The following is a 23,390-nucleotide window of genomic DNA, read 5'->3' as shown; positions in this document are numbered from 1 at the left end:
TACTTTTCACCTACTCCAATATAGATGTAGGGACCGGATCAGTCCACATCACTACCAAGTTCAATGGAGCAACTTGGTACCAAGTTTCTCTATTTTTCTCTCTCTATATATATGTATGTATGTATGTATATGTATGTATGTACATACATACATAAATATATACATACATATATGTATGTATGTATGTATACATACATACATACACATGTGTTCTTTACCCTCTGAAGTAATCACTTCTCTAGCCTTATCTTCCATGACTCCATCCTTAGCAAATAATATGTGTTCTTTACCCTCTGAAGTATCATTTTCTCTAGCCTTATCTTCTATGACTCCATCCTTAGCAAATATGATCCATCTCTTTGACAACTAAATTTCATTGCATGCCCAATAGATTTAGTTTAACAAGTCCAGGACAAGATGAATTTGGGCATGAAACTTTATAGTTGTTAAGTGCAAGTAAGTTGACCTTTAAATTCTTCTTCAAAGACTTTGTAGATATTCCTCGTATATATAATTTTGCATATATATATATATATATATACATACATACATATATGTGTTCTTTACCCTCTGAAGTAATCACTTCTCTAGCCTTATCTTCTATGACTCCATCCTTAGCAAATATGATCCATCTCTTTGACAACTAAATTTCATTGCATGCCCAATAGATTTAGTTTAACAAGTCCAGGACAAGATGAATTTGGGCATGAAACTTTATAGTTGTTAAGTGCAAGTAAGTTGACCTTTAAATTCTTCTTCAAAGACTTTGTAGATATTCCTCGTATATATAATTTTGCAGGTTGTTGTAAGTTGTAACATAGGCGCATCAATGAATAAAATCTGTTTAGAATGTTTTGGTTTGAAATTTTAATATATTTTCTTCTCTTGAAATGAACACATTGGTCTTTCATATTGATTGATCTGTATAGATAGTTTTGGTTGTCGACCGGACATTGCAATCTTAATTTTTTTAAATAACCAAACAAATGAAGGTATTATTTCATCAAAAAAGAGAGCGTCACCAAATACGACAGTTTGTTTGTGATGATTTATGCCAATAATTGGAGCAAATGACACACCATACTTGTTCATATTGAAAGTAGTGTTAAGAGAAACATCACCAACTTATGTGTAAAAATAATTGAATGAGTATGGTCCAAAAAATGTTTGTGAGTGGCTCCTTATCAACCACTTATACAACTTAAAAAATGAGGGATCTTCTAACTGGTTAGTATTTTAAAAGAACATGTGCTTCTCCCTTTTCAAAATCTCTTTTATGTACAGGCCGTATGTAATGTTTTGATCTAGTGAAAGAAACCCAATATTATGGATGCCTCGGAGTTCTACAAAATAATCATATACTTGAGTAGGTCTTGGACTCAAATTATTCATGCCTTCTATTAAGTCATGTTGTGCCGACAAAATTTTTATTTGTGACCTAAACATGTGAGTCTTATACGGGCTTTCAAGAAAACTCGTACAAAACATGTCCCCTCACGGTCGACCTTAACTGTAGTTATACCAAAAAAAGTTATTCTTTCAGTTGAATGTGGTTATTTTGTTACGTAAGTTGAATGCTCCTTACAAACTCCTTTATTGCATACTACTAGTTAATTGTAGATTGGTCCATCACTTCTTTTTTCTAGACTCCTTATTCGAACTCTAAAATCGCTTCCTTTTACATATGAGTTATAAAATTCATAAGCTTCATTTTCTGAGTAAACTTTCATACTATCTTCTAGTTGTGATCATGAAATTTCACTTTTTGAGAAATGTTATGTTGCTGATACATCAACAATATCAATCAAAATTTTTGATTCAATTCCAAACTATTGTTATCTTTCAAAAGTTTGAGATCACAATGTACATTTAGTTGGTCCTGAGCTTCAAAATCATGACCACTATTTGCATCTAGATGTTCATCATCATTTGATTGATTCATTTCTAAAATACAATTGTCAAAGTAAAGACAATTGAGTCATTTTGTACACAAACACATAATTAAATATCTTTATAGTCATCTACCTACACTAGATGAAATATTTTGATTAAAATTAAGACATAATAAAATAAAAATGGATGAGTAAAATAAAACATAGATGAAAAGAATTCTTGAAGAATAGCAATAAGACATCCTTGATGTTGTTCTTCGTTGCTACACTCACACATCATCTTCAAGCTATTTTCCTAAGCTTCTCTTTAACAATGGATAGAGGAGAGAACGCATAAGATGGTTAGGGTTCTAGGTTTTTGTTCTACCAGAGGCTAAACGTGAGAAGCAACTTTCCGTTAAAGGAGTTGATACTCATACACGTGTCAAGAGGCTATTTTTTCGCATAATCAGAACCATGCTAGTTCTAAACTTTTGATAGGATATGCACTTGTTAACTTTGGGCAAAACATAGTGCTATTATGTGTGAAACCTCCTTTAGGAGGACTAATACAATTCAAAACACTATATGCACTACAAAGGGATAAGTCAGACCTGGAATTGCATGTAGCATGCGGCATAACCTGACTGCTATCACGCCATTGTGCACATTCCTTCTTGCGCTAGTGCGTCTTCATGTGTGCCTTTTGGTTCTGTTGTAGTTCAGTAAGAGGTTTTATTTATAGCTTAAAGCCTATGTCAAGTCATTGGAGAAAATTTCATCGATTGAATGAGATCAAATTGCTTATCAAGAATGCTCTTCACTAGATATTCAAACATACCTCTGATGTATTTGTCCTTGTCTTCATTTGGCACCAATACTAAAGCTGATGAATGACAAAATCTATAGAGTTTTTAAATTAAGAATCTAAAGAACCGATGCAATGTAGATGAAAAACTAACACTATAGAACTGTAAAAATATTACTATGAATAATGAAATTATAAATCCAAAATAAGTAAACTAAACACCAATAATGATTGTAACTATGAAAAGATTAGTTCGAATAGATCCAAAGCACCTAAGATGTTCATGAACGATTCTCAGTTCCATTTGAGTACTAAAAGATTGAATTGAATTCCTAGAATTAAACCTGCAAAAGATATTTGATTTGAGGATTTTACCAAATATCAACCTTATAATCACAACTTTGTGATGATTTATGCTTGTTCGAACTTGAGAAGAGGAGCTTCATTGTCGAAGGTCTGTGGTTGTCAACGAAGAAGATGTGAACTCAAGCGATGACCTCTCTCATCGATGGCGAAATCAATAACTTGGGTTTAAATTGGAAAAAAATGGAGTTGATTTCAACAGTTGGAGATGATCGGAAGTGGCGGTCTGGTTTGCTAGTGGTTAGAATAGCGATGGTGAGGACAAGGTTGGTGTTCTATTCGAGATTGCTTTAGGAGTTGGGGTTTCTGACTTTGTTCGCAAGAAGAAGTGATGGATTTTCTTCAATCGCATGAGAATAGAGGGAAGGGCAACTTGATGACATGGCTAAGGAATTGAAGGCTAGAGTTGTTTTGAATAGAGATGGAGGCTGATATTTAATCTGGAGATAATTATGCTATATACCGAAGTTCATGGGGATGAATAATGCTTAGCTACAACTCATGCCCAAAAATTTTAGAATAAAGCAGAAAATGTGAATTATAACTAGAAGATAAAGTAGCCATGTGGCCCATTGCAATGACTCTGCTTATATATGAGCGGTACAAATCCAAAGTATTATCTGGACAACTCTGGATACGACCAAAGCTTTACCCACCGACTACTTTTTAAATCCACTCTCTTCCAAAATTTTATTGTGGGTTTTTTTTGCCTATAAACCCAAAGTTGTACCCCAATTTATTTGTAAGCATCACTTCCCAAGAGTCCTTTGTCTACGAAAGTTTTATCCCCATTTATTTTTAAACCCATTTGCTTTCAAAATCAAACCCGGAGTTGTACCCCAATTTATTTGTGTGTGTCACTTCCCAATAGTCTTTTGTCTACCAAAGTTTTATCCTCATTTATCTTTAAACCCACCTGCTTCCAAAATCAATCTTCAACCTAAAGTATTTAATCACGTTAAATTAAAATTTACTTCTATTTTAGTAATTTTGTATAACTAGACAAAGTGTTATATTTTTGCAAAATCTGCTATATTAAGTGATTAGGTGTACAATACATTTCTAAAACAGATGCTTAAATCATTATTTATCGTGACTTTTTACAAACTAATACCGCAACGACATCGTGAGAGACAATTTTCCTGTTGAGGAAAGATTTTTAACAGGGTGGTGGACCTTTTTATAATGTTAATTATAAAATTAATTCAAAAATATTTTTAAAAGGTAACAAATGAGAAGAGACGCGTGACCTAATTTCTGACCTTTTGAATAAGATAAAAATTCACATACATGTTTTGCACCCAACAATTCCCTCTCTACATATGAATATACCTAATCATGGGTCAAGTTCGGGCTTAGCCCGAGCCGAACCCACCAGGCCCTGAGGGGATGAGCCTGGTTGTGCCTGATTTATACAGGGCCAGTCTGGAGCCTGGAATTTCGGGTTTGGGTGCTGCCTAAACCCAGCCAGCTGGCTCGACCCTCTAGGCTTTCGTCTGAGCCAAGCCCTTTTTTATTTTTTTGATTTTTTTGATTTTTTTCAAACTAATAAAATAACAAAATATTATATATACAATAATATTGACAAAAGAAGATAAACTTATTAATAAATTAATAACTAGATACATACTTCTAGAATAAAAGAGTTGCATACTCAAAAGAAAGCATTTATATTAAAGGAAGTATTACAATACTATAGAAAATAGAAAATAAATATTGAGCGCATGATTCCATTAATTTCTTCAACCTCGGGATGGTTTCGCTCCTCTTTCTTCGAGCTTCATTTTTAGCAACACTTAGCTAATGTTTTTTTTTCATTTCATAAAACATATATCTCAAAGAGAATCGTGGCCTTTCCCTATGCATATGAAGTTTTAGATGTCTACATAAATTTCTCGAGCCACCGCTTGTTGGAGCTTGTAATACTATCTAACATTTGTTACATATAGCAACTCTATTAGCACCCTTACCTTTTATTGTGAAGTTTGTAAGTCTAAGATTCGCTGACTTTCAGAACTTGATTTGAAAATGAGAGTATTAGAACTTGAGAGAGTTTGAGAAAACAATGAAAAGAGAAGTCGGGAATATTAGTGTGAGGAAGAAGTGAGGCATGAAGGATATTTATAGATTTAGAAATCATTTTACAAGACCCCCAAAAAATATTTAAAAAATAACATAAATAAGAGACCAATTCCTATTGTTTTTTATATACTGAAGATGTTTTTTTAAATTAGATGCTCATCCCATTGTTTTTGGCCCAATTTCTAAGTACCTTTTTCTAAATTTTAATTTTTTTGGGCTTCAATGGGCCTCTAGCCTATTTATATTAAAAATCCCATCGGGTTGGGCTAGCTTTCGAGCTAGCAAACCCGATGGTCAGCTCTAATGTGGACCCATAGTAAAATTTGACATGACTAGTACCCAACCTTAATGCCAATTAATTTCACTCACCACCTTTGTAGTGCTTGTTATGCAGTCATTGTTGATTTTAACTGGTTTTTTAAATAAAACTTACTAAAAAGTTATTTCTATTGTTTAAAATGTATATGTTTTTTTATAACTAAATCCCTGGTTCATTTAGATAAGATATCATGTACCCTTTGACTTTTAAGGTGTCTCAAAAGCCCCATAACATCCTAACTTTTTTCTATGTCCCATAAACTAACTTTTTTCAACATACCCTTTCCCAGATGTTATCGAATGAAGTAGTAAACAATCCAAATATCTTTTAAGAGACACTCCAATTATTAGGCTAGTAACTCTAGTTAACCTCAAATTAGTTTTAAATTAGAAAGAGAAAGATAGATAGCGAAGGAGAGGAGAGGATGTCACGTGACAAGAGAGGATGTGTAGTGATGAAGGAGATTGTTGGCGGGCAATGATAGAGTGAACTAGGGTTAGAGGGAGAAAGGGAGAGAGGGAGGAGGTGGTCACTGGCGACTAGCTAGGAAAAGGCATCGAGTTAGGATTATGGTTAGAAAGAGAGGAGAGGGGACAACATGTGAGGGGGAAACATGGAAAAGAAAAATGATTGTTAGCGATGGAGGCGAGCTAGGGTCAAAAGAGATGGAGGGAGGGGAGAGAGGAGGGGAGGCCCGGAGGGCATCACAAGCAACAACTGGTCATGGTTAGAGGGAGGGTTATAGTTTGGGGGGGTGGGGAGGGGGAGAGAGAGAGAGTAATGTAGGGAAGGTGAGGGTTGTTGATGAACGCCTAGAATTAGGGTTAGAGAGAGGTGGGGAAGGTGGGGGTTGTTGATGAACGCCTAGAATTAGGGTTGGAGAGAGGTGGAGAAAGTCGACAAAGGAGTAGCTAATAATTGGAGCTAGGGTTTGGGTTTAAGAGAGAAAATAGAGGGGTACATGTGCAAAACTAAAAAGATGCATGCACAAAATATTATTGTTATTAAGCTCTTGTTGCAAGATTTATTCAAAATACCATAAGTGAGTGATTAGTAAAGATACTAAAGCATTATTAGCAAAAGTTACAGTTTGTAGTATATATATCATGATGATAAGTTTGAAGTTCTGACTTTCAGATTTGGTTGTGGGGCTTATATTTAGAAGCTTTTTAAGTTACGTTAACTTTAGCTAGTTTTTGACTTATGTGATAAAATTTTTGTAAAACATGTATGAATAAAATAGTCATTTGCTTGTTCAAATCCAGCTTATTTAGGCGATCTTTTAAGCTAATTTTCCTAAATTTGTTTAAAAACCTACTTTAAGAAATCCACAAACACCTTCGACATTTGGAGAAAGTAGCCAGTGCATTGACTGTACCACGCCATTAGTACATAAACCATTTGTTAGTTGAAGTTCGCTAACAACATCTTTATTCTTTGATTTCTGACTCGAGTAGCTCTGAGGAGATCCACTGAAGACTTATTTTTTTTATTAGAGCTAGAGGTGTGACCAACAATACTTCCCCCATCCCCCTCCTATCTTCAAGAACCTGCTTCCAAGCACCACCACCATCTTCATAATCTTGCTTTCTGAGATAAAACTGGTTTCTTTTTAAGAGATAAACTTATGTAAGCTTCAATTAAACCTTTTCTACCTCCAGTAAATTCGAGTTCAAATTCCACTTATTTATCCAATTTTCAGGGAATCGGGGTTTTCAGATTTGTTGTTTAAGCTGATTTTTCATGTCATCTCTAATATTGCATTCGTTATTATCAAATGTCACTACTGTCTAGCAATGCTCCAGCTCAAAATCAAAGTAAAGGTGAGAACTTTACCTCCAATGATCATAGAACCCAAAATCTTCGAGAGGTAATTTTAAAACTATCTAGTTAACTCTAAAACTAATAGAAAATGCTAGTTTCACATACGAACTCCTAATAGAAAGCACAATGGCTTCACGTCTTTGAGGAATCACTCCACAATCTTCTCTTAACCTAATTTTCTTTTTTCAAATAAAAATCTCATGCTACATTTCTCAACTTTATTTAACTTTTCTTCATAGTTTTCTAATTACTATGAAGTTCGTAACCATATAATAGGGTTTAAGATCCTATCTCTACTAAACTCAAATTAGAATTTTAAACTCGAACAAAATTCTAATCCTATTATAATTCAAACTCAAAATTGACTCTACCTCAGAATTAGAATTGAAATCAAATACTAATTTAAACTTTTAAATCTTGCTAACCTAATCTGCTTACAAATTTATCTATCCAAATTACTTCTTCCATTAGGTCAAGACTCTTCAATGAATTTTAACTTAATCTTCAATTGTCCCACATCAGCGAAGCTAAATTATATATTTTTTTCCTCATATCCATCAAATCCATAAATAATATACTTTACCAAGTTTCAGAAGATTAAATTTACATGAAGGAGAAAGCTGATGTTTACCCATGATAGTCATGGATCGGTGAACTTGATCGTATATCAATTGATACGGGATGAAATCATCGTCTATAGGAGGGAGTGTAAACAAATCCTTTAGTTTTTGTAGACTCAAAGAAAGTCTTGAGAAAGGAGGGCTCAATAGAAATTTATTAATGTTTGTTTTGTCTTAGTGGACATGATGTCACTGAGCACATGGGCTTTTGATTTATTGCGAAAGTGGGTTTGGACCTTTTGTTTGGTGTTCTAACAAGCACATATCATAGGGGAGTTGTGTAACTTGTGTTCGTAAGGTTTTTCTTTTATATTTATAAGATCCTCGATTTGAATATCGTTTGTAGGTTTAGTTCTAGGAATTCGATTCAATCTTTCATCGTAGGGACTTGAATCGTTCGTGAACTTCTCATGTGTCTTTGGTCTATTCGAATTAACCTTTTCATAGTTACAATTATTGTAGGTGTTTAGTTTATTTATTGTTGATTTATAATTTTGTTGTTTATTGTTTTATTTTTGCCATTCTTTAGTCTTCGTTTTGCATCTGCATTGCATCGAGTTCTTAGATTATTAGTTTTGAAAACCTTATAGATTCTGTCCTGCATCAACCTCCTTTGGTTGATGGTTTTATATTGAACTAACTAAGAATTAACTGTTTTCAGTGACCGTGATACTGGAATCATAATTTTTTTGCGAAGTTTCATGGACCTTTTTTGGTGTTGATAGGAAGATTATTCTATTGTATTTTTTCCTCCTTTGTCAAGAATAGGATTATAAGTCTAGCTTCTTCCTTGACATGTGACTGAAAGATTTTTCTAATTGAATAAGGTAGTTGACGGCTTCTTTTTACATTAGGAAATGGTGCCCCATGTTCAACCACAGAAGTGATTTTCATAGTAAATATGATGTGTGCCGGCATTATTTTTTAAATTGACTTTCATAAGTGAGATAGTTGATAGCTGAGATAAAGTTTAGGCTTCCCATAGTTTGGGGTTTTGGGGCTAAATATTCCTCTATATATTCCGAGCTTTAGTTTCAGTAGTGTTATTTGATTGATAATCAAATAATAAATGTTGTTAGGTGATCCTTTAAAATTTGTTTCTCAATCATGTCTAATAGTAGGGTGAATTAGTTGAATCATGAAGGCTTTGATCTTCAAGAAGAATTTGTTTCTGTATGCCTCAGATATATGCTATGTTTACAAAGTTTTGTCAGGAAATCCTTTCAAATTTTCATTTATCACACTGACATACTATATTCAAAAGGATAAAAATGATAAGATTGAAACATATGTACGAACTTAAAATTATGGAAGTGATAACCCTGTGAAGCCTGTCAAAATTTTAGTTTTTCATCAATGCGTTCATGTCCTATATTTCTTCACTTATTCTCTTATCCAGGACTGTACTTTCAGAGTTCTGTCATCTATGCAATCACTATATAACACCGTAAAAGATCTAATTCTGATGATTAACAAAAATCCTGTGCAATTAAATGAGGAACTGTGGCGGTGAGTAGTTCTTCACAATTCAGTTGGTTTTACCTTACTTATTCCATGTGTTAATTCTCCAGGGCATGGATGTTGAATAATTTCTTAACCCTGAATGCATAACCATGAGAGTGCTATTTTATATCATTGAAGCATATCTAATAATTTGAAACACCAGGAAGCGGTGGAGATTCTTTCCAACATGAACCATCCTGAAGGAGATTGCCCATTGTGCCTATACCCTTTGGTCAGAGAAGATAACTCTGGTACTGCTTTGCCATTTATGAAGTTGATGTCCTGCTACCACTGCTTCCACAGGTAGATGCCGTTTGATGTTTTAGTGTGAATGGTTGTGCACCTTTGTGATTAACCTTTGATATTTTATATTTCCAACTTCATGTAGTGAGTGCATAATCAGGCTGTGGAAGTGGTTTCAAGAACAAAAAGAAACCAAAGAAATGAACCAGGCTGATGAAGCTTCTGCTGTTAGTGTAGGAGATGAAAGAGGTATGCACTCCTTTTTGTGGTAGTTTTTGGCTTTTGGAGCTTTTTTTGTCATCCAAAATGCTGCTGAAGATACTGTATTGGGGGCATTACATTTTAAATATGTACAATAGAAATTATATTTCGAATTCTCCATTCATCTATGGAGGGTCGTTGTTGGAAATTAAAGAGGAGATAATATTTTCTATATTATTCATCAACTGAAAGTGCCTTTATATAGACTTACAAAACAACTTAATCACCATAAAAATCTAAACTAATTTCAGATTTATTAGCCACTACTCCACTAACAAAATAACAACTAAAGACAAAGTCAACTTTGAATCAGTCTTCAACACTCCCCCTTGATTCAAAGTTTCTTGTCATTCCTTTTGAATCTTCATAGAGCACTTCTCTCCATAATCTTGTAAAGCATTTCTCTTCACTTTGTGATGCACTTCTCATCTCAATCTTGTTGATGCACATAATCACCAACATTCTCTTAAAGGAGCACCTCTCTCCACAAATATTGATAGAGCACTTGTCTCAATCTCTCCATGGCGCACATCTCACCATGATTCCTAGAATAAAATTTCTTCTTCAACTGCTGTGTTTTGCTTTCTGACGCCAGCAGCAGCTAGGTCAGCTACAACTTTTTGTGATCCTTCTGAAGCTGCCTTGGATCGATAGTACTTGACAATGGGCAGCTTGGGAAAGACAAATGCATAGAGAAGAACACAAAGCAGTCCCAAAATGCTGAGATTCCAGAGAACAGCATGGCTCCCTTGCGTAGACCATCTTGAGAATTCTCAAAACCTGCTTTTGTAATGAACCTCAATGCCGAGGTCATAGCACCTGATGCAGCTAAACCAGCAAGAAAAGACTGAATAAATTCTGGGCACATCAAAGACAGATCACCAACCATTCCACCTTGAGCAAGAGCATCTGCAACTCCAAATGCTCCACTTATTGTGCATACTCCAATAAAAGGTCCAATTCCTCCTTTACCAGATGTTGCCGCATCCAAAACAATAATCAAAGAATTGAACATGGTGGCCACATGTCTCGATCGAAGCAAAAATGCTGCAGTTCAGATACCAACAAGCTTCAGATATCAGCGGAGTAATGATCAAGATCAGCGACGGGGAAGAGGACGAGGTTTTCGTCCCGATCCATCAAGCAACGAATTATCAACCGTGATTCAAGCTAGCTTGGAAACAACAGCTGCAGATTCTTCTATTGCTCAACCAGGCTCTGATACCATGTTGGAAATTAAAGAGGAGATAATATTTTCTATATTATTCATCAACTGAAAGTGCCTTTATAAGGCTTACAAAACAACTTAATCACCATAAAAATCTAAACTAATTTCAGATTTATTAGCCACTACTCCACTAACAAAATAACAACTAAAGACAAAGTCAACTTTGAATCAGTCTTCAACAGTCGTTGCTAGAGACCCATTTAGTGTAGTGTACTTTTGAATTGTGGAAAGACCAGATCTGTACTGCTTCACGTGTTGGGAAGGGGGTCATTACTTTTTAGCCAATAAATTGTTTAAATGTTTGTGCTCTATGTGATAATTATCCATTTTTCTATGGAGGGTCGTCACTAGAGACACATTTAAATGTAGTGTATACAATTAAAATTATACTTCAGATTATCCAGTTGTCTGTGTAGGGTCGTTGATAGAGACCCATTTAAATGTAGCGTACTTCTTTTGAATTGTGGAAAGACTCAGTTGTTGGGAGGGTAGTCAATTACTTTTTAGCCATTAAATTGTTTAAAAGTTTGTGCATGATGTGATCGTTGTGGTTTTGGTGTATGCTTTGGTGGTTTAATGCATCACCACCGAGGATGCATGAATTTTCTTGTGAATGTATGCAAATGTTTAGTTTATCCATGAAATCTCCAAGATAGGAAAGGCATATAGTTCACATATGACACTAGCAATCTGTGCAGGTGAAGCTTTGTGGTCATACCTCAACTAAACAACTGTTATTTTTAGAGTTTCTTGCAGATAGAATGTCATGTTGTCCAACGTATAATTCTGAGATATCACTTCAGCTATAAGATTAATTGGCCAAACCATTTTGCGTTTGCATCCTTCTGTTATGCTTGTGAAAATATAATAACCCCGTGTCGTGGGAGATGGTCTTCTTTGAATGCAAGATGTAGTGCTTTCTTTATGCTGCCATCTAAAGAATTAAGACATATGGCATGTCATCAGGATTCTTTTTCCTTGCAAGAAATGACATTAAAAAGGAAAAATATCTGGCATTTTTCATTAGAGAACATTTGTTTCTAGTTTTTGCAGTTCCTACTTTTTAGGAACTTAGAACTTATTTTTTTTTCTTGGTCAAAACATTTGGAAACATGAAGGTGCAAATAGCACAAAAGAAATAACTTTATAAAAATGATGAATCTACCTATTTTCAATAAAACCGTAAGTGTGAGCCTTTTAAATGATTTGTGTAACCTACACACAGTTTCACATATTATCTTTTAGTGATCCACTGATCCAATTCTCAAAAGCATCACCAAGAAGATCCTATGACAATATGTATACACAAAAACAAGGTCTCTAAACACTGTTGGTTCTTGGACTACATAGTAGATAACATTTTAATATTTCTTTTATTATGTAGATTATGGATTGAAAAATTGCTCAATTTTGAACTAGATACCCAAACAGCGACTTAAAATCATTGTTCTGAATTGGTTATGGGTTAATGAACTAGATCCATGTCCAACAAGTTTGAGGAAGTGGATGTGAAGTGTAGGATGTACGTTAAAAAAGTGTAGCACGCGTTATATGATAGAGGACTTGCCCAAATATATGTATGCATATGTTCAAGGAGTGTCCAAGAAAGTGTCGCTGTTGGTATGCTTCAAATAGAAGTCCGCAAGTAACAAAGTTAACGTTCAGTATAGACACTTACAAAATTTTTCTTGCGCAAAAAAAAGAAAAAGAAAAAAGAAAAGAAAAGAACACTCACAGCTTATAAGTTCCAGTTTAACCTGTTACTCGACTTTGCAAGATTTAGTTCATTTACTTGGTGATTATAGTGCTTATGCTTGGATCCCACCAGGTGATGATGGATGGTGGCTAAGAGGAGGTCTATGTTCGAAGCTAGGTTACCCGGGCACTTTATTTTGGGTGACTTATCTGTGTAAGACATGTGTTCACTGTTTTAAAAAACCTCCGCCTAGTCCGCTTAGGTGTACGCCTAGGCCTAGGCGGTACCTAGGCCGCCTAACTAGCGCCTAGTGCCTAGACGGTATTTATACTATCCATCTAGATTTTACGAGCGTTTAGGGGAGCATTGTCTGCTTACGTGGATTGTACCTTGTAGGCCTTGATTGTGATTTTATGCGTTCTAGTCTACACGTCCTCCAAACTCCATTAACCTCCAAATATGAACACCTTCACTATCTCCTCCGACCTTCAGCAAAACCTCATCGACAACCACTTAAATGAAGAAAGAGAAAAAACGCCCAGAAACCGCTTAGGCGTCCGCCTAGGTGACTAAGCGCTGGGCGCCAAGTCCGACATCTAGAAGCGCCCAACGTGTAATGTAACATTGCATGTGTTGGACAACGATTTTCCACTACTGACACGCCATGGACATGTGTGGTTCGAAGCAAAACCCGATTTCTCTAAACTAGATTATTTGGCTTATCGAGCTCAAAACCAATATGTTTTAGACCAAAAACCAAACCCAGTGCTTGAAGATTTGAAAAATACTCATTGTATCACATGCGAGTAAAACTAAACTTTTGTTGTTAAACCTTAATTCTTAGTTTGACTTAATTTGATTTTTAATTGTTATAGATAGTAAAAAAGACATAAATATTATAGGTATTTTAATTCAACTTTTGGTCTAATGTACATATTATAAGCTCACATTATGTACATTCTATGTGTGTTATAAACACGTTTGTGTGGATGTGTATGTGTGTGGAAATATATTTTTAAAGAGGCACTTTAGACTCAATCTAAAAATGTATCTCTTGATACATGGATTAGATTATTTCAATGAATGATCCGCTCCATTCATCATGATCTAAATGTCTCAAAACATCTATAAAATAAAAATCATGATGTTTCAATACTTCTAAGTTCTAACACATATTTTCATGGACAAAACTTTTAAAAATGACCTTTTTCGAAATAATATTAGCAAAATGGACCTATCTATACTAAAATTAGCAAAACCGATCATTTTTTGGCAGCGCATCTGGGTAGAAAATGGTCGATTTTACTGAGAGAATGTTTCGGATGTATAGTCCTGTGTAATTAGTGCGCACTAATCTTCTCAAAGAGTACACACGGGACTAGCAGCCCCGTGTTTTGGGCAGAGACTTTGGAGTGCCCAAATGATTTACATAGGACTGCTAGTCCCATATTTTGGGCAAAGAGTTTCAAGCCCCAGAATGATTTACATGGGACTAGTAGTCTCGTGTACTCTCTGAGCCAAAAACAAAATGCATGGGACTAGTGGTCCCGTGCATTTCTCGGGCAGCACTTCACATTTGCACGTTTTATGTGCATTTCATGTACAAATTCAAAAACTATCTCACATTTTGTGTATTTCCTGTACAAATCCAAAAACCGTCTCACATTGATTCATATCGTAATAAAACTAACACAAACCACATTTGCATTTCCTCACAAACTCATTTTAAATTCCTACTCGATACATATCGTAATAAAACTGTTAAAAAATGATACATACACTCCACACAAACATCGCAAACATTATATAACCCTTCTCATCTCACCACACATCACAAGAAATAACTTAGCACAAATAGTTTCAAGTGTTCTTCACATACTACCTCAATACATATTAGAATAAAGCCAAGATACAAATAATATACTTCGTAAAAAAACATTGAAAACATACCAAATATAGGTTTGTAAAGTAGATAACGAAAATGATTAGTTTACATACATCTAAGAACTCTTTTCCTCCTCTGTCTTGTTTCTTGGACCTATTCTCATCCTCTCCCATCTCCATTATCCCGAGCTTGGACGAGTTCGTTATCCGATTGTGTTTGTGGTTGTGACGAGACGTATACATGTCGTGAAGATCCAACTTCATCGTCGTTTCTGCTATGTCCTCGTCTGTCATTGTGGTTGACGTGTGTATAAGATATTGATATTATCCTGTGTCATGACCTCTCATCCATCATGAAGATCTTCATGAGTTCGTCTTAAAGGCTTGGTGAACCCTCTGCACTATTGACTGATACTGAGATGCATGTGCTCCGGGATTCATACCGACGACAAATAATGATAGGCCATGATTTGCAATGGATTCGTTATCATCTACAATTGCTATCTATAAATAAGTTAAAAAACGCATGTTAGCAATATCGAGGAATACCAAACAAATGGACTTGAAAATTATCTTTGAAAATATTTACAAATTCTCTCATCTATACCCCTAGGCACGTATCTTTTTTGCAGGTCAGTATCGACCGGAGCTATGGTCGCATTTATTATCCATCTCCTAGTTATCCCCCAATATCAATTAATGTAATCTGATTCCTGAGGAGTTGGATCAATCTGCTCCACACTATAAAATGCTGATCATTCCATCTATGTATGTACTGTCGATGATCATTTGCTCAGTCCTTCTGATGTCCTCCTTTCTTTGTCTTCCTCTCTATTTTTTTAACAAATTTCGGAACATGTGCACGACTAAATTGTCGAAGCACGCGATCCGGCAGATGCATCTCTATAATCTCAAAACATATAAGAGGAACTCTCTCCATATAACTTGGTGTTCTGTGCATACCTGTGGTAGGCAATTGAGAAAAGCGTTGTACGTCTCTGATGAGAAATGGAAATTATTACGCATATTATTAGCATATTTTTAAACTTAAGAGACCTATAAAAGAAAAAGCTCAACATTTAACTAAGAGCCAAGCTCATTTCTGTAGAAAGGATATCTGAAAAACCTTCATGCAATCAAGCTTATTTCTGTGAAAATCTAATTGTCTAGCCGAGATCTCATCATAACAGTTTTGGATGTTCTATCTGTGTTGTTTTCAAATTTTAATCTCTCTTATGACAACTATAATTATATTTGCTACATTAAAAAATTGTTATCTGCATCCTAGTGAAATTTGTCCATCTAATTGTATGAATGCATAGCCTCGGCTTCAAAACAAGTCTCTTTCATGTCCAAACTTACAATAATGTTAGACACCCTTTGAGCTCTTTGTTTTGCATGAATGCAACCTTAGACATTTATTTATACAGATATACTAAAACATTACTACCCCACGATAATGTACCGTAGTTGTCCAAGTCCTCGAGGAGTGGTAACCACCCATCATGTTCATGAAACACATTACAATTTATTAAAAGAAGCTAATTCAATTAAATACAGATTCAAATGACAAATACACTTACCTCGCATATACTTTATCTTTACACGAATCGGAAAATAATAGCGAACAGATCATGTGCATAATATATGCACGTGCATGTTGCTCAGTCATATTATGTTATGCATCAGTAGACAATGACTCTAAGAAGGCCTCTTTCAACCACTTCAGTTTAAGATTCCCTCCAGGAATTGAGTCCGAATCTACTCCTAACCGCTGCTTGCATTGTGAACCACATTCATGTCTGTCATTGCTAGTAACACAAGGACCGTCAACACGGAGACCGGGTATGATAGATACGTCTTGCAGAGTAATGGTCGACTCTTCAATGCGTAAATGGAAAATGTTAATCTACGATCTCCGTCTATCTATCAAAGCGGTGAGAAGGGGCTAATCTAGCCTCATCCATCGTAGCTTTAAACATGTCAACAAACTGGCCCGTCCTACAGCTGTAATGATACGCTCATCCTCTAGTGGCCAACGGGTATGGTCGAGGCTATGATCATCCATGATGAGATCCGGGCCTCTCTGTAGAGCAAGGAAATAGAGTATAAGAATACAAGATTTAAAAGTATAGAGAAATTAACAATAGGTATTGAACAAATTGATTACCTCTGTAAATGATATGATCTCGAAATGGTGTCGAGACTGGTCATAAAGGACTTCATAACTAACTGGCCTGCGTCGCATGGCGTAGATACCTGCACATATAATTGATTACACATTAATAAAACTACATACTAATTAAATTTCTTAATTAACATATATTAAAATTAGTAATCTTATTTAGTACCAATTAATTGCTATCTATTGGGTCTAGATGGACAACGAGGTCGATTATGTCCCGGTTGTTTACAAATACTACATTTATTATGTTTCACAACTCCTCGCCCTTAATCCATAGTTCCCCTAATGCGTAGATCATGGTCGACCTGCTTGTCTCTTGTATTGAGGTGGTATTAAACGTGGTCTATTATATTCAGGCCAAATCAACTATCATCGGGAGGATGAACTCTCATTATATGCCTTTTGGTAGTAAAGTGTTGAATACTATGGCGAGCAATACCGGTAATAAGGAATTCTAGCACCTCCAATTTGATTGGAAGAAGCCGCTAGAACATATGCACAAAGCGTCTTTTTGCAGTTGTGGCATTTTATAAGTGCAAGTGCTATCTATATCAAACAGTTTAACGGTGTAAGTACTGTTACAATCTTGTAACTACCATTTGTTGTCATTGAATGCAGTAATTTGACATGATCTTGCAGCCACAATTCTTTTATGCAAAATGGACTTATTTTTCAGTGTGTAATGTATTGTCCATTCTACGCCATCATTACGTCTTTTATTAAAGTATGCGTATAGGCTATGTGTTGTCCATTCTACACCATCACCACGTCTTTTGTTAAAGTATACGTTTAGCCTATAGAATGTTCTCGCAACCAAGGATTGCATTGGCATAGTTCGTGCTTCTTTAAGTACGTCGTTAAAGCTCTCAGAGCAATTATTTCTCATCATGCAAAATCACACCTCACCATCTTTACATAATGCCCATTGATGCTCGAATTGCTGCTTTAAGTTATATTCAATCCAGTTATGTGCATCTACTGACAATGACTTGATTTTCTCCCTACAATGTTCATACATCAATGTGTTTGTTGCACACCCAGCTTACCACAAAAGATTTTATAAATTAAGCTCACTGTGTTTTGTTTTTGAAATTATCTCTGATGTGCTTTAAGCAATATTGATGGTGATGTGGTGCACAAAACCCTTATGCAATATACTTATAATTCTTTTCATCCTGTCTGAGATAAAAGTAATTGTTTTCAGCATTTGAACACGAATTAACCTGTATATAAGTTCAAAGAACTACTTTCAACTCGATATATCCTCTACCTCCATGACTGCAAATGCTAAAGGAAATAAACTGCCATTTGCGTTTACATCGGTGGCCACAAGCACGCCTTTATAATTGCTATATAAATGTGTGACATCGATGCTCAATAACAGACAACAAAAAGTAAAACCCTTGATAGCAGGATCAAATGCACAAAATATTCGAGTGAACCTCTCCACCCTAGGTGTGATCTCTTCAGACATTATTTAACCTATCCACACTAAGTGCGATCTCTTCAGATATTATTTCATATTCAATACCCTGATTATTTTGCTTGATTGCTTCAAGGTATTGTGGAAGTAATTCATAAGATTTATTCCAATCTCCAAATATTTTAGACAATACTTTTCTCCTTGCATCATATTATGCCTTATATTTAGATATCTTAATGCCCCGCGTGTCATATGCTCTTTGAAATATCAGACCTATTTTAGATCAAGTTCTGGCCCACTTCAGGCATAATTATCTTAAATATATAAGAAGATGTCGCTTTATGATCAACATCCATCAACGGATTACAACATGTATGAAGCCTGCAGTATCTAGAGTTACAAATTGCCCATTTGATGATTTTCTCACAGCTGCATTTAGCTTTCAAGGACATTTCACGTTTCTCTCATCCTACTCACTTGCATGCTGTACTGGAATCTTCTCGTTAAAGTAACACTTGGTAGTTTGTTGTATCAGATTTTATCGGCTTGAATTTGACCTGATTCTTGATGGATCGTTCTCAGATTGCATAAATCAACAGCTCCTTGTTCTCGAATAGATCTCTTTTTTAAAAGTGAAGTACTCAGACCGTTGAAAATTTAAGCCAATATTAACAAATTTAGCTTGGGAGGTATTTATCCAATCCTTAATTTGGAACTCATCACGCAACAGGTCTTTAGATAACATAAATATTTTTCTAGAACCTTCCTCATACATAGACATACTTTTCCAATGCCGAGACTTCCATTGAAGAAGTAAATAACGGGTATTGAGTTCGCCATCGAAACTGAAAGATCAACATTACATCATAATAATCTATAGTTGAAATCAAATTCTCGATTGAAAATCAAATTTAAAACCCCAAATTCTAGTTAAACCCTAATTTTAGCCAAACCACATTATTCATCATATTTCACAAAAGAAAACCTAAAACTTTCACCACAAATTTTATATCCCAATTAAACCTAAACCCTAATCAATCCATATCATTCATCAAGATTCTCACAAAAAAATACAAATTGCACTACAAATTTCATAGAACGCATTAAAATTAAACCCTAAATCAAAATCTATATCATTCATATCAAAATCAAACCCTAACCTAATCCATCCATATCATTCATCAAATTCACAACTAGAAAAACAAATTGCACCGCAAGTTTCATTTCCCATTTTAAATTAAACATTAAAACAAATTGCACCACAAATTTCATATCCTAATTAAAATAAAACCCTAAATCAAAATTATAGTTGAATACTATTCCTAATCAATTCATATCATTCATCAAAATCCACAAGAGAGAAAATTTTCACATTGATCAAGGATTGACATGGCCTAATTGGTGAAGGGAGGCGTCTAACTTTGGTGAAGTCACAGAGGTAGAGACGAGCATGGTGGAGTCAAAGTTGGAAGTGAGAGTTGGATGCGAGACACGAGCGTGGTGGAGTCAGAGGTGGAGGTGAGATGTTGAGGTGAGCTTGGTGGACTCAGAGGTGGCCTTGGAGCTTGGTGGATGCGAGCGGTTGAGGCGAGCTTCGTTGGTTTGAGGGCGTGAGAATTGGGAGTAGAGAGGTTAGGGCACGAGAAGTGGGTTAGAGCGTGGAAACAGAGTTAAAGACATGGGCGGGTGTTTTATTGGGGGTGGGGGGGATATACGAGACTGCTAGTCTCATCTAATTCGTTCGCTAGTTTAGCGCTTCGTAATTGCATGGGACTAGTAGTCCCGTGTAATTTCAAACATCAATTTTGCAAAATCGAGCTCTTTTTGGCAAGCAGTGATGAGCTGGCAAAAGGAGGTCGATTTTGCTTATATTGTTTCAAAAAAGGTCTATTTTAAATTTTTTTAAACAATCCTATTTTCATTGTCTGCAAAACCGTTTATTTTATAATCACTTAATGCATAAGTAAGAATAACTCAATATGCCTTTTTTTGTTTATTTACCATCCAAAACATATTAGATCGAAATGAACGGAGTGGATCAGTTGAATTGATTGCATATAACGTAGTTTTTTAAAGGTGTGTCCTTAGATTGAATCTAAAATGCCTCACTGGAAACATATTTCCACACACATATAGAAATAGAAATGTATAACCTTTGTACTAAGGAAAAAGTTGGTCCTTGATAGTGAGGTGCCCAAAGCTTAACCACTTATATTAATGGTCCCACTTGAAGATGTCCTCTCCAACCCATGTGCAACAGGTCTCCTTTGAATGTATGGATAAGAATGAGTCACCTCACTACTAAGGATCATTTATGGTTCTTCGTGCGCGCATACATAAGGGTAAATCAAAGCAGCTCAACTGGTTCAAAGAACTTGTCCTTTCGGCCTATTTTGACGATAGATTTATTCTAGAAAACTTTCACCCAATTTTGATTATGTTATGAAAGAAGCATGGCTCATGATGGGGTGTGTGTATGTATGTATGTATACACACACATATGAGAGAGAGAGAGAGTAAAGCTCTTGTAAACGTAAGTTGATAGAAGCCATTTGTCCACCAATTTTTTTATCACTTAATTTTTCATTGAGATTTGTGTTAGCATGTGATACACATCAAGGCACAAATCTTAAAGATAGTCTTGATGTGTAGGACAAATCTCAAAGCATAATGAACATATAAAACAGTTGATGGACAAGTGCTTCTATCCACTTAAGTTTATTCTAACTTTACCATGTATGTATGTATTGCACGCATGCTTTGTGTGTTTGTATGTCTGTATGTGTGTGCGCATCTGTATGCATATGTATATGTATATTTGTATGTGTGTGTCCCCATATCCTGCCTTCTACAAATTTTTTGTGCCCGTGCCTGCACCCATATCTGTGTAACCTAGGTTTGGAGAGATGGAGAAGAGGAGAAGAAAAGGGGGTGGTTAGGAATGGGGGTTGGCCGATGCGATTCTCATGTGATTGGTCAAAAAAAGGCAAGTTAGCAATTGATATACGTGTTGCTTGGAGAATTCCAGTTGTTCCGTAGGTAAACTATTGGCCGCATGTTTCCATGTTTCACTTCGAGAGAGGGATATTAGTCTCTAATGCCTCAACATCTATCTTTGTATAAATTTTAAGGAGTATCTAGGAGGATAATAGCTTCACTTGAAGTTGCAAGATGGGCGACGAAAAATTTAAATGTGAATCAACATTATACAAATGATATGCATTCCCTAAAATAGAACAAAATTAAAAAAACTAGTTGCATTCTAGATGTTCTTCCCATGCTTCATATGGCAGTAAATGAACATTTACAAAAAACCATTAAATATTTAATTTATTGTAATTTGATGCATTGATAAAGCATGTGGAAGCAGCTAGTTTTTTAACTTTTGTGAAAGTAGCTAGTTTTTTAACTTTTGTAGATATTTTAAGTGACGTAATGTTAACGTTCTAAATTCTGAAGCCTGCCGTTGGAGAACAGCCAAGTAAACAACTGAGTTATGTGCTGCTTCACAGCTACCAAAATAGATTACCAGACAAATTTAAAAAAAAAGTATGATAGCATAAGAGTCCTTTTCATTACTTATGATGAGATTAAGGTTCTTCTGACTTCGTATTGAGAATCATGGAAATGCGACTCAATTCCATGATAACATTGGAAATTCAATTAATTAGGTATCTCTGTTATTTGTACTCTACCTAATTTTAACTCATATATATGAACATTTTGATAACATTGTGGGTATGACTCAATCCTCACATCATTATTTTACTCCGTCACCTATGTAGATATATCAAAAATTAGATGACTACTCTTTTTCTCCTATTCCATACCATGTTTGGCGGTTTTTGTTAAAAAATGGTGAAACTCATAGTTGATGGAATAAGTTATGCTTTATTTTTGACGGAGTGAAATGAAATGTATGTTGGTATATCATTATTTTTGTTGCACTGTGTCAACCCCTGTTGTGCTTTACAAATATGAGTGAGAATTTTTTTTTTTTATCCAGCTCAGGTTTGCAAGTAAAACAGCAAAAGACAAATTGTCCGGTTTGTCGAAAGGAGTTTGATGCAAAGGATATGGAACATATTATCGGTTATCTGGGCACGAGTTCATCTCAGTCGGTATGTTCACTGCATTCATTCTGTGAAAACAAGAGAAAACTTATATTTGGAGTATAAATTTCTCTGCTAGCATGAGATTTGTATTCTTTACTCTGTTATTTTGCATTAAAATATTCCATGCCTAACTTAACCATAAAAAGAAAATGATTGCATGACAATTTACCATTATTGTGGGAAGAAAAATTAATTTTCTGTTATCTCTCTGACCGGAGCAGAATACTTCTACGTCTACTGTGCTTTATTCTTGATTTCTACACCTTCTTTTGTTTTGTTCTTGTTATAGGCTTCGGAAAGGCTCTTACTTCTTACTATTACATTGTGTGTTAGATTTGGTGGAGAGAAGTTGGTGAAACAATTCAAAATATCATGTGGGCATAAGCTAAAGTACAGACATATGGTCACCATCAGATTATGTTACCTACTAATGAAGTAACAACTTCTAGTAGCACAAATACATAAGGTACCTACCATGATAACTAAATGCTCTCTTAATCCCAAAGCGGGTACTAAAGGCTGTATAAGATTAATGAACTAGCAAGCTAAGAAACAAACAGAAGATTTGTAGTATATGGGTCGGGTGACGTAACTGGTGCTCAAATCTAATAATATTTGTAACAATAAGAAGATTTGTAGCAGATGGGTCGATGAGGTAACCAGATTAGTAGCAGATCAGTCTATATAAATAGAGTATTGTCATCAACAAAGTGAAGTTCTGGAGAAAACTTTGTGCTGCTTAAAACATCTCTCTCAAATACATGCACGAGCACCCGCGGTTTGGTATCTGTTTTGGAGTGTCATGTTCGCTGGTCCAAATCAATTGAAGTGGCTAATTAACTACTATTTGACTGAACTGTACTACTTTCAAAGTCTGGGAAGCCTCAGTGGATCAAACCGTTCTGGTTGGGTTTAGATTACTTTTAGTTTTGTTAAAATGAGATGTTCATTTAATTTGTAGTTCT

General features: G+C 35.3%; 1 protein-coding gene across 1 annotated transcript in view; it reads left to right on the top strand.

Moving 5' to 3' along the window:
• Positions 1–23,390, top strand: part of LOC109825202 — a 42,590-nt gene that overhangs the window by 15,377 nt on the left and 3,823 nt on the right. The window contains 3 exon segments of the mRNA XM_020391984.1: positions 9,554–9,693; positions 9,779–9,882; positions 22,322–22,431. Coding sequence (XP_020247573.1) covers positions 9,554–9,693; positions 9,779–9,882; positions 22,322–22,431 — 354 coding nt within the window.

Source organism: Asparagus officinalis, chromosome 10, assembly GCF_001876935.1.
Source record: "Asparagus officinalis chromosome 10, Aspof.V1, whole genome shotgun sequence".
Classification (NCBI taxonomy): domain Eukaryota; kingdom Viridiplantae; phylum Streptophyta; class Magnoliopsida; order Asparagales; family Asparagaceae; genus Asparagus; species Asparagus officinalis.
The sequence above is the reverse complement of the archived record's forward strand: the minus strand, read 5'-3'. Positions and strand labels throughout refer to the sequence as shown.